This window comes from Camelus ferus, chromosome 11, assembly GCF_009834535.1.
Source record: "Camelus ferus isolate YT-003-E chromosome 11, BCGSAC_Cfer_1.0, whole genome shotgun sequence".
In the NCBI taxonomy this organism is placed as follows: Eukaryota; Metazoa; Chordata; class Mammalia; order Artiodactyla; family Camelidae; genus Camelus; species Camelus ferus.
In genome coordinates, this window is record NC_045706.1 from 6,170,967 (window position 1) to 6,183,959 (window position 12,993).

A 12,993-nucleotide genomic window follows, 5' to 3' on the forward strand; every position below is an offset into this window, starting at 1 on the left:
TTTACGGTTTACAAAGCACTTCTATGGGTCTGCCTCCTTTGTCACCCCAGTGCTGAGAAGTAGACAGTACATCCTCTTCTGCTCGTCTTCCTAGAATTCAGGGAAATCCTGCTGACAGAGTATTTTACAGCCGTCGAGGGGCCGGGGCTGGGGGTGGGGAGCAGAGACTTCGGCTGCCCTTGATGCTCCGTCTCTTTCATGGTGATAGAGCCTTGGACTGGACCATGACCCCACCAGGACAAAGTCTGTTTTGTAGCCTCCCTGACATCCAAGTGTGACCATGTGACCAAATTCTGGCTCACAAGACGAAGTGTTGCAGGGCAGCTACAAAGACCTTTCCTTGGGAGGAAGCAGCTGAGCCCATGACAAGAGCACACCATGAGCCCGAGAAGCTGCAGAGTGAGAGGCGGGAAGAAGCCTCATCTCCGAGGGGCGCTCAGCCGGCAGCAGACCCCCAGACAGGCTTCGTTTTCCCCGCACGTCAGGGTTGTCTGTCTAGAGCTGGTACGGCGGCTCCCGGGCACTCAAAGAGGCTGCCCAGCATCTTTTCCTCCTCCCTCCTCAGCGCGAGACTCTGGCCCCATGGTTGTAGGAGGACGGTCCACCTCAGGCATCACATCCAGGAGCCCCCTCTCTGGACCGTCAGCCCCGCCCGGAGGAGACCCCCACATCACTAACACGACAGCTCTTGTTAGGACCACCCGGTCGATGATTAGGGGAAGGACACGAGGACACAATTTCTTAGCAAAAGAGAGCTGGACAGATTCCCCTGTGGCTGTTCTCACCGGGAGTCGCCAAGAGGATCGTCAAGATACAGAATGAAAGGAAGGAGAAAAAAGACAGAGAAGCAGAAGCCACGTTACTGAGGAGCAGTGAGGCAGGACTTGAGTGTCCAGTCCCAGAGAGAAAGGCCGGCTTTCGGGAGCCACCTCTGCAGCTTGGGGGAGGCCAGGGGGCCCTCGGAAAGGCTGGCGAGCTCTGGAGCTGTCCCTGCCACTGGGTACATGACCCTGTTTCCTCATTTGCAGATACCAAAGGTTGTCATGGAGAAAAAATAAAAACACGTGTAAGTGTTTAGCACAGCACCTGGCATTTGAGAATTACTCATGATGATTGCTTTGTCGTGGCCTCGGGGTTGTGCAGGGAGGTGGGCGCACAGTGGGGGAGTCTGAGCCGGGACACGGAGGCAGCCGTGAAAGGAGCACACTGGGGAGGCCGGGGTCCTGGCCTGGTGCCGAGCCACTGCTTCAGGCAAGGCAGACTCAGCTTACTTCTCTGAAAACCTCATGGTCACCACGGGGACATTCAAGTCAAAAACCATCAGTTCAAGGACTTAGAGGATATAGGAAGTTTGCCATTATCTCAAGACTGTCTTGTCCACACCCGTCTGACCTTTTGATGGGACATCCTCAGCTGGGACCCGATGGCTCATACACTGAGGCACGGTGGCTCCAAGGAGCCTTCAGGGGGCTTGGAAGACCCGCGGTCCTCCCCCATTGTGATGGGTGGGCTCTGATTCTATGACAACAGGGACCACTCCCGGACTTCCCTTCCAGGGAGAGGCTGAGAATGAAGGATCAGGAACAAGGAGGGCTGGCTTCCCAGAGCTCAAGCTGATGAGGCCACAGAGAGGTAAGGGAGCCAACCTCAGCCGCCTTCAGCTTCCTGCCGAAAATGGCCAAAGGGAGACGCTTCAACCCACCGTTAGACAAGGATGGAAGATGGGTAAGAAAGATACCCCACCTGCTGCCCTTCTCAGGCCACGTGGGTGTGGCCAGGGCACAGAGCTGAGTCCACATCCCGCTTCTGCTACGTATCATAGTGTGACTTCTGACAGATCACTTCACCCGGCCTCAGTTCCTTCATCTGTGAAATGGGAATCTCATGGTACTTTAGCGAGGATTACATGAAATAAATCTGTATAAAACGCTCAGCACACTGACACCTTGTGAATGTCCACTCAGCAGTCATTGCCGTGTGCTCTACTTTGTTTTTTTTTTCTGTGACATCTATCTTCTGACATACTCTGTAATTTATTATTTCATGTGTGTTTGTCTCCCCTTCCTAGAATAGGAACTCCATGGGGCTGGTATCTTTCCTTTTTTAATTTACTGATTATGTCAAAGAAAACTGTGGTGCTAATCTTTTTAAGGAAAGCAATACATAGATTTAAAAAATGTTTTTGTTGTTGTTTGTTTGAAAAGAAAAGAAAAATGGAAAAACAACTTGGAAAATTTGAGTCTGAAGACTTTAAAAACCTGACTGTACCCACCTGGGCAGGACCTTGGCTAAGCAGCTCAGTCTTTCTAAACCTCGGTTTCATCATCTGTTAGATGAGAGTGTAATATAGAGGGCCATGGTTAGAGGGCCATGGTGGGGACATAGCATAATGTGCTTAGCATAATGCATGGAAACATAGTAACCACTCAGTACTTGCTAACTATTACATAGATAATGTGTAGTATATGTATATGTGTCCACCTTGCAGAACCTACAGATACCGAAGGGCAACTAAGGAACCAGAGCATCCATGGATTTTGGTACCTGCAAGGTGGGACGGGGGGCCTGGAATCAATCCCCTGCAGATTCCAAGGGACATATATTTACACTGATGTACCCTTCTTGTATACCCTGCTCCATTCCACAAAGATTTAAAGTAATGTATGGAAGATATTCACAAAAATAGAAAAGTATAAAAAGATAAAAAGTCAGAACCAGTTTAAATATACTTTAGAATAAGAGGCTGAGACTGGGAAAATATATGACGTAGCTATACAGGCCATCTGGCCTACACAGTGGCTATCTGGACATCAGATTTGACTCTGAGTTTCCCGGCAGCCAAAGTAAAATGGAAAATAGTGTAAACTACGTAACACTCATTGGTCAGGAAGAGACAAGCATAAGCTTCTAGGGCTAAGTAGCTTCTCCTCTTTTTATCACCTGTGATATCAGTTAGGATTGTGTTTGACTGGATATTATGGAAAGCTGACTGCAGTGCCTTAACCAGACAGGGGTCGGTGTGTCTCAAGTAACAATCAGTCCAGAAGGAGGCATTTCAGGGCTGGTACAGATGCTCTAGGGCATCATTAGAGGCCCAGGTTCTTTCCAGCCTTCTGTTCTGTTATCCTTAGTGCAGGGCTCAACTCAGGCAGGTAAATGAGGGGAAGGTCAAAGGCCAGAAGGCCAGAAGGCCCCTGTCAGCTAAGTCTGCCCCTTTTTCTGGGAAAAACAACAGCTTTCCCAGGAGCCCCGCCCACAGACTTCTGCTTTCATCTCAGTGGGTCATGTGAGCCCAAAGGGAGTTTGGGGGGTGTTTTTTAACCAGCCACATGGCCACCCCAGACAAAGTCGGGGTTGAGTTATAAGAAAGAAATCGAGAAAGGACACTGCATCTCCTATTGGGACCTTAGGAATGTACCAGGATCCCGTTTAGGCAGAGAGGTTTTATCTCCCCAAAGTCCAACTCGAGCCTCTGCTGTGGGTCCTTTTGGCTGCCAGCTCCTAAGAGCATAAAAAGAATCGTGCTGACATGAAGTTTCTCAAAGTCACTGGTAGACGAGTTGGGAAAATTAAAGAAATTGTTGGCTTTGCGTCAGCAGCAGCCCATTTGGGAGACGGTAATTGCCACATTGAAGGTGACAGTCATTTTGCAGTTGACCTTGCTGGTTGTAATCTGGCTGTTGCCAGGGAGGAAAGGCTCTCTGCACACAATCTCACCTTCCTATTTAATATTTCAGTCATTCAGTGATTGAAGGCAGCAAAAATTTCACCGCCAACTAGTTAAAAAGCTGTATTTCACGGTTACAATATCTAACAGAAGGGTTTATTTCACAGCTATCATGTTATAGCCATTAAATATATATTTTAAAAGAGTGAAATTAAAATGCTGGAGCCATTTTTTAACAGTGATTTAGTCCACAGACTTGCAGAATACAAATGAACTCAAGCCCGTTGTCTTTTAGTTTGTGAGAGGGATCCATCCTGATGTTAGAACAACTCCCCAACCCCGGCCTGATTTTCCAGCTTGGAAAATCAGATTAGAGGAAGGAAAAAGGGGAAGGTTCTGAGTCTGGAGGCCCTTTGGATTATTTATACTTACTTGAAAATTGTTCTAAAATGTTTAAAAATATAATACAGGATGAATTAGGAATGTACAGGTTGACTTTGAAAATTTCCTAGGGTCTATTGTAAAGTAAGAAAAGCAAGGTGCAGAATGCTATGTAGCCTATGGTCCAGTTTTTGTAAAGCCGTATAAATCCCCACTGCACGTACAGGTGTTTGTAAAGGATCATGTGAAAGCTCGCTTGTTCTTACTGTTACCTGGGGTGGCAGTGGGGGTGTCAAGAAGGGGGAGGAGGGAGTAACTGAAAGTTACTGTTAAATAAAAAGATACTCATAACTTTTCAAAAATCACATTTACAATGATCCAATTATGCAAAATTTTGCACACATACGAGTGTGCAGTTGCATAGGGACGCATGACAAAGAGTTAAGGGGAAAGAGTGGTGGGATTCCTGGGCATTTTCTTTCCTTCCTTATGTTTTTCTTTCTTGTTTGAACTATTTTAAACCATGAGTAGGTGTTACAACTCTGATCAGAGACAAATACAGTTATTTCCGTTGTGGAAAACAAGACAATGGAATAGATGCCCTTGGTTTAAAAATCATTTAAACGAATGGAAAAAAGGTCTTCCTCCTTCTCTGATGCCTTCCTCCGAGGTGTCCCTGTCGCCAGGTTCCTGCTGCTCCGTGGAGGAGCCCGGCCGCACGACAGTGTGTTGGCTGGCGTGGCTGTTCCGTTCCTACTCTCCTCGCCCCACCGGCCGCCGTTCGCGTGTGTTCAATGAGAGTTCTCTGACTCAGATGCGTTCTGGTGAATTACGCATTGTTGTCTTGTGTGGGGGGGTCATTTATTTGCATAAATGGGGTTGGATTACAGATCTCATTCTGTTTCTTCTTTCCTCTCAGCATGGCGTTTAAAGGATCACTCCGTTGCTAAGTGTCATCTAGTCCATTGCTTCTTTTTGCTCTGCCGGCAATGCCCCAAGTACACCACGTCAATGACATCATCTCTCCACCTTTTGCTGTAAATAGCATACAGAAACATACTCTTGTGCATGAATTAAACAAAAGCCACCTGGATATACAGTTATATTATGACTTGAGAAGGAATAGGAGAGAACAGCAATGTTGGCCAGTATCATTAATAATGTCGAAGGGGAGGAAAGAAGTCTAGCCTGGGGGTGATGGCAGTGGGTTTAGGGACAAGGGAGGGGACAGCTGTGAGCAACAATGAACCTGCTAACAGCTACCGAACACTCTCTGGGTGCATGTGCTTCTGCTTTTAATCACATCTACCCTATCAGGTAGGTATTATTATTCCCATTTTGCAGATAAAGAAACTGGGGCCTGGAAAAATTAAGTCTCTTGCAGAAGGTCCACCTTGTAGGAGAGAGAGCTAGAATTGGACTCAGGGCCTTTGAATCTGCTGTCTGTGACCCCTCCACCCCCATTATCCTTCCTCCTCCTGTAGGAATTTTCACCACGTGATGGGGTATTGCCTTCTGTGTGTATTTTAGTTCCCATTCATATCCCTCTTCTAGGGATCCCTGCTTCAAAGCCTACTTTTTTGGAGTGGCTTTTAAGAGGTGCCATTGAAATAAAATTGGGGGGTGAGCTACAGTGGCCACCAAGGCCGCCCACATGCCCCTTCGGGAGTGGAGTCCTTCCCACAGCTGCCGAGAGTGTGGCCTGGGAGGTCCAGTCCTGGGTATTCCCTGGCTGGAAAGAGCTGACTCTGCAAGGTCACCCCCTCTTCCTGGGCCCCCCACCTTCCTCTTCTACCCAGTGACTGATAGATGAAGGCATACAGAGGACCAGTCCTTCCCTCCAGCTCAGGACAACTCTGAGAGCACACCGCATGTCTAGGGCTCACTGTGGGGCTGGTCGAGGCCTTTGCTGGGACTGCCTCCCTTGGCCCAGTCCTGTTTCCTTCTGTTCATAGGGAGATGCTAAAGCCCACCCCCCAGCCCACCCCCAGGAACCCCAGTGACCTTCCGACCCCTACCATTTCTGCATTCGCAGTGGAGACTCACTGTGACCCTTCTCTCCTCACCTTCCCTGCGTCCTGAGGTCCACCTCATACCTGCAGGAGGTTGGCTCATCCCTTTGAACATGGGTTGAATCCTTGACCCCAAGTGTGGGGAGCTCCCTGACCAGAAGGAGGATCTCAAGTAACACACTTCTGACTCCTCAGAGCACAGCAGCTCACTCCCACAGGGCCACACCCTCCACAGAGACAGAGGGAATATTTCCAGGCTCCAAGCAGCAGGGTGGCCCCCGTAACTTGAAACAACCAGCACCGATGGCCTTGGGCCATTACAATATTTTTTGTCTTGGAAAGAACACTTGAAAATTACAAAAATTATGCCATTTCCATTGCATGCCAGAAACACCCAAATTGCATTTTAATCACTTTACAGAGGAAGCCCTGATACTTGGCTTGGAGATTCAGATGTGTCTGGTTTTAATCAGGTCGTGTGCTGTTTTCCAGTTCCCTCACATTGGACTCGTGCAAAAGACACCAGAATCCATCACATGTACTATGTTAAAAGAGCCGCAGAGTCCACGTTTGTCTCGGCAAGTGGAGGGGAAGCTACCACCAATCTACAAAGTCCGGGAGAAGGTGAGTCCAGAGCACTGGCCACAGCCACATGCCCTGTGGCTCCTCACGGGTTGGGACTGCTGGCACTTCTGGCCAGACAGCTCTTCCTTGGAGGGAACTGCTCACTTACCCTCCCTGGATTCCTAAATTCTGGTGGCATGTCCACCTCATAACTGGTCACTATGACAACCCCAAATACTCTCTAGAGGAAACTACATCCTGGTCCGGACAATAAAATTAAGGCTCCTCTATGGGCAAAGCTTTCTTTCTTTTTAAAATTCCTTTTTATTTTTAAATTTGGGGGGGGGTAGGGGTTTTATTTATTTATTTATTCAGTGGAGGTACTGGGGACTGAACCCAGGACCTTGTGCATGCTAAGCATATGCTCTACGACTGAGCTATACCCCTCTCCACCTGGCCCAGTCTATGGACAAAGTTCTTAACACGCACATTCTACCTTCCTGGCCAGTTCATGAGCAACTTTTGGGGCATGAAGTGGCTGAGGGGGAAGGAGGTATTGACTTCACACTTGGGCCCCCTGGGCCAGTGCTCTGGTCTTCCAGGATCCTTACAGGATGAAGAAGATGGCCTTGAATTTCCTCTCCAGCTTTCAATTCCATGCCTATAAGCTTTCCTTGCCTTGCCTCCGATAAGGTGCTTCAAAGAGAATTTTTATGATTTTCAGCAAGTTGGCCGTAAGGCTGAGTTTCAAAGCGTTGAGCTGACGGGCAAGCCTGCGACCTCACCCCCATGCTGTTTGCTCCAGCAAACGGCCGATGGGTTTCATTCTTCCTGGGAGGTGACTTTGCCTCCTCCATCTTCCCTCCATGCCACTGTAGGCGGGTTCTGGAAACACACTGCAGTTCTGATGTGTGTCTTTCCCTCTCCCCTCACTCTTTTCCAGCAAGCAGTAAGTAACAACTTCCCCTTCTCCGTGCATGACAATCGGCACAGCTTTCAGAACTCTGGATACTATTTTGACTCCGTGAGTATTTCTCTCCAACTTGCTAATGAAATGAAGAGGGACGTCAGGGTTCTTGGTTTTCTCTGACATGTTGAAGAGAGAGGACTGACCTCAAAATTGGAACAAGGTCAAAATTAAAGCCTCACAGGAGGTTGCCAGGGGGGTGGGGGGGGAGCATGACGTTCTCAAAGTCCCACGCAGCTTTCAAAGTCTGCACCCACCCGTCTTCCTCTGGCGTATGTTTTCATGCACGTCATGCTTCTCAAAGTACCTTCCCGTAAACGGTCTCATTTGTGAGCTTTCTTAGGAAGATCTGTCATGGGAAGAAGGGATTGCCTGTGTGTGTCTCTGGATGGCAGAGCCAGGACCCACAAGGAGGAGTCCAAAGGACAGGGAGCTTACATGGTATAAAGAAGGACTTCTGAATAACTGTAATAGTCTTTTCGCTAGACCTGGTGATTCCCCCATCATTGGAGCAGTTGTTAGTGGTGGTGAGCACAGAACTGTGCAATGGAAATAGACTGCGAGATAGATTATATGTAATTCTAAATTTCCTGATGGCCACATTAGTAAAAATAAGAAACTGGTAAAATTAATTTTAATATATTTTATTTAATCCAATAATTCCCCAAACTATCAATTCTACCTATAATCAATCAAAAGTTATTAAGAAGATATTTTACATTCCCCAAACTAAGTTTTTAAAATCCAGTTTGTATTTTACACTCATGGTACATCTCAGTTTGGAAGATGCACATTTTAAGTGTCCAATAGCCCATGTGGCTAGGGACCATCAAACTGGACAGCACAGGATTAATGTATTTTAGGTAGAGGGTTGTATCAGGTGACCCCTGAGAATCTTTACCAAACCTGAAAGTCAATGATGACAGTGATAATGTTAATAATAGCCACCATTTATTAAGCATTTGCTGTATGCTAGCACCTCATATTATCCCATTTAATCCTCACCACAATCCTCCTGGCCAATTACTCTTATTATCCCCAATTTGGAGGTGAGGAAACTGACAGCCGACAAAGTTAAACAATTTGCCTAAAGTTACCTTTTCTTCCAGGAGACAGTATCTAGGCTAAATTGAAATGGTTTAACCAAAAAAAATTTGGCCTCTGCAGAGTGTTGAATAAAGAAGCAGAATATCCACTCTGCCTGCTTCTCTAAATAGAATGTTTAAAATGTTTTTCTAAATTGCTGAAGTAAATGTGTCCTATAAAAATTTCAAATAATACAGAATTATATAAAATTAAAATTTCATGGGTGTTTACAAAGAATATGTATTCCCCACCCGTTGGTTACAAAGTTCTTTATATTTATTAATTCAGGATTGTTAATTATGTTATTTAAATCCTTCATATCCTTTTCTTAATATTTGTCCTTAGCTGCCAATTTCTCCTCCTAAGATTATTCTTGAGTTTCTATAATTTTTTTTTCTGCCTGATATAGTTTAATACCACACCTTTCTGCACAAAAATTCATGACTATTTTATTTTCTTGATGGCCTTTGCTACCTATCGATATGAAGTAGCCCTCTTCATATGCGTTAATACTTCTAGCCATGGATTCTACATTGTGATATTAGTTTTGCCACTATTATTTTTTTTTATTAACATTTCCCCCTTATATCATGTTCCATTCCTTTGACTTGATACTTTGTAGTCATTTTGTTTTGGATTTGTTTTTTATTATTATTAGAATAGAACACGATTTCTAAAAAAATCCAATAGTCATTGTTTATATGAGAATTTAACACATTCATGTTGTTATAATAATTTTGGGGTGTTTCATTTCTGCTACTTCATTTTATGTTTCCTGTGGGATGAGACCCAAAGGTGCTGCTCCCTTCACTGGGAGTCCTCTAAGATGGGAAAGAATCTTTGGACCTCTCGGAGTAAGAACCATGTATCCCATAGGGCACTGGGGATGTGGTGTGGGACAGATATGCTGACGAACCACTTGGTTGCAGAGAACCTACTTGGGGTCTCTGAGAGTCCAGGCTGGGGTCTCTCTGGTTCTGCCCTCCATGTCTCTAGAAGCCCAGTGCCTTTGGTGTGGAGTGGAAGGCTGTGAGAACCAGGATGTTGTGGGTGTCAATTTACAGCCCTCAACAGGTTGGTAAAGGGTACCTCTGGTAAAGGGTGGTCATACTGTGCATTTAAACATAGGATGTCACAGAGCTGGTTTTGCTAAAGACCTCTGGACTGTGTAACCTTGAACATTTTTCTCCTAATCTTCTTGTGATCCTTCTCCAGGGCCTGGGACGTAAGAAGGTCTCCCCAGAAAAAAGGCAACACATTTCAAGAAATTTCAATCTTTGGGCATGTGACTATGTTCCATCTTGTCTCGATGGCTTTTCAAATAACCAGATATCCTATGTCTATCGGGAAGCTGTGGTGGTCCCAATTTTCAGACGCTTTCCAAGACGTTATAATGAGATATGGAACACTTTTAAATTTATTCCCCAGCAAAGTTATATGGAGTTTTTGAAAAAGAATCCAAAAGTAAGGTTCATGATGAACAAAAAGGCCAATTCTCCACTGGAGCCCTAATCTTGCCAGAAGATTCTTGATGAGTTTTGCAATATTGTTATTTCATCGGACATTCTAAAAGTATGTGTTTTCCGATCCAGCACTACATCAGATTTGACATAAGATTTGTTTAAAATTAGAGATTATAGACCACATGTGCCTTAACGCTGAGGTGAAGTTTTCTTGCAGTGACAACATAGAGATTAAAGTCCTTATATTGAGAAACCAGAAAGGCAACAGATAATGTTACCAGTCTTCACCTTTAAAATATTTTTATCATTTTAATAAAGTTGAAAAAATTCAACTCCTTTATGAAATAAAGATGTGTGAAGACACACACATTTTAAATGGATGTGTTTTAAATGAAAATGTGTTTAAATACAATTTTTAATTGCCACATTAACTTTCGGGAGAGCTAAGAAATTATATAATTAATCTATGCCTACATTTTCATTTTGAAATTTCAAACAAAACAGAGGAAGCAGGAGTCCCCTTTGATTTCAGCACATCTCTAATCCTTGTCCTGTCCCCAGAAGTAAGCTAACCATTTGCTTTTACTCTGTGCATTTACAATCATATACATGGGCATAACTACATAATATTTTTGAACGTACATTATGTTACACAGTACGTAGTGTAATATTCTTGAAGTACATAATGTATCTTGGAGTTCTTGCAGTATCAGTGTGAATAGATTGGTTTGTTTTTTAAACGACTACACTGTATTCCCTAATATGGATGTACCATATTTTAAAAAAACTATCTTATTAATGAGCATTTGAATTGTTTCTAATCTTCGGCAGTCAGAGCTGGTGCTGCACGAACATGCATGATCAACCTTTGGGTGCATGTCCACCTGCACTCGGGAGAATCTCTGAAACTTACCTTGTTAATGCTGGACTGGACAGTATGCATAGACTTTTAATAAATGCTGCCAAATTATCTTTGAAAAAGACTGGACCAATTAAACCACTACCAACAGTATCTTTGAGTTTCTGGGTCTTCACCACCCCCTGGCCCTCCGGCTCAAATTATCTTTTAGATTTAAGGACAAAAAAGTGGTATCTTACAATTTTGTTGTTTTGTGTTTCTCTGATTATTAGTGAAAATCGTCTTTTCCCACTTGGTGGCCATTCATATTACCCTTTTTTAAACTAAGCAGCATCACCATCATTCTATACTAAAATTTTCTTGTTTCTATTTAGATATTTTTCCTATGGGTGAATTTTAGAATAAACTTGTCAAGTAAATCCATTGGCAATTTGATAGGGATATCCCTGAATTTAGATACTAATTTATAGGAGAATTGACATCTTTATACCATTTATTTATATTTATACCCATTTATTCAAATCTTATTTTATGTTTTTCAGTAGTTTTATAATTTTATTCACATACGTGTATGCTTCTTTTCTATGTTTATTTCTGTATATTTTGAAATGTGCCTATTTTGAGTGTATGTGTTTTAGGTTATATTTTTAGGTTGGTTTTGCCTGATGCATAAAAAAGCTATTGATTACTGTATGCGAATCCTGTATTTATTTGACTGCCTTGATAAACATCTTGTAATAAATAAAAATTATTCTAATAAAATAAAAATATAGTTCTAGTTAATTTTTCAGTTGATTCTTTTGGATTTTCTAGGTAGATAATTGTAACATTTGTGAAAGTGATCATTATATCATTTCTAATATTTATACTAGTATTTATATATACAGTTTGAATATTAGCATAGGTGGCACATATCCTTATTTTATGTCTGAATTTAATGGGGCTGCTTCTAATGTGTCACTCTGAAGTCTGACTATTGTAGGTTTGAAATAGAAAACCTTTATCCAGTTAAGAACGTTCTCTTATATTTTTAGTTTCCTGTTTTTTCCCCACTAAGATTTTTTTTAAAGTACACGTACATGAGAAAATTTTCAAAGAAAATAAAAATGAACAGTGAAAAGGAATTCCCCTCACACCCCTTACTTCCAGCCCCCACTCCCTCCCCTAGTGCGGCGCTGTGGACATTTTTTCCCGTGCATCCTTCTCGAGGTAGGCTGTGCTTAGTTGCTGTCGCTGCCTCTCTCTCACACACACACCCCTCAGCAACCACCAGCGGATCCGTGCCCCTGCTGCTGGCTGCCACCAGACTGCCAGCTACACCTGTGTCTACGTCATTTCGTATCAGTACTTCCATATCTATTTCTTCTTCACAAACATGGCTGCCTGGTGTTTCACTACACCGCAGTGTCATTGTCCCTGTAATCTTTTGATGGCCATTTAGGCAGTTTTCAGTTTTTCCCTACTGAACATAATCTGGAATAAAACCATTTACAGATAAATATTTGCATTCATCTATGAGTATTTCTGTATGTGAAACTCATAAAAATACATTTGTTCAACTACAGAGTATTTGGAGTTTAAATTTTCATTCACACTGTCGAATTTTCTAAGAGACCACGCTCCAGCTCACAGGTTTTACTAACAAGATATTGAGGCGGGAAGCCCCATAAAAACACCAGCAAGACCCCTAGGGAGGGCCGCTGCTCTCCTCCCAGCACCGTCGGGTTCCCTGGCCGAGAGTCCTTTATCTCACTTTTTGCCTCTGAAGCGGCTAACTTACACGTAGAATTCTATTGGTTCCCTGAGCTCACTTCTGATTGGTTATTACTCTCACTTCTGATTGGTTTTTACTCCCACTTCTGATCGGTCCACTCCCCTAACTTCTGATTGGTCCATTTGTAGTACTTCATTTGCATGGAGCTCACTTCTGATTGGTCTATTTCTACAGAGCTTGTTCCTGGTTGGTCAACTTCTGTTGTACTTTATTTGCATAT

General features: G+C 43.7%; 1 protein-coding gene across 2 annotated transcripts; it reads left to right on the plus strand.

The window, feature by feature from the left end:
* The first annotated feature begins 1,381 nt into the window (after positions 1 to 1,381).
* TEX36 (testis expressed 36) lies at positions 1,382 to 11,747 on the plus strand. Of its 2 annotated transcripts, none has more exons than XM_006188741.2 (4): positions 1,382 to 1,725; positions 6,553 to 6,684; positions 7,568 to 7,648; positions 9,893 to 11,747. In XM_006188741.2, exons 1-4 carry the CDS (start codon positions 1,675 to 1,677, stop codon positions 10,187 to 10,189), a joined length of 561 nt encoding a protein of 186 aa, XP_006188803.1. In that variant the 5' UTR covers positions 1,382 to 1,674; the 3' UTR covers positions 10,190 to 11,747. The 2 variants fall into 2 exon arrangements, with proteins under 2 accessions (XP_006188803.1, XP_032346578.1); XM_032490687.1 differs by lacking the exon at positions 1,382 to 1,725 and adding an exon at positions 4,569 to 5,085.
* The last annotated feature ends 1,246 nt before the right edge of the window (positions 11,748 to 12,993 follow it).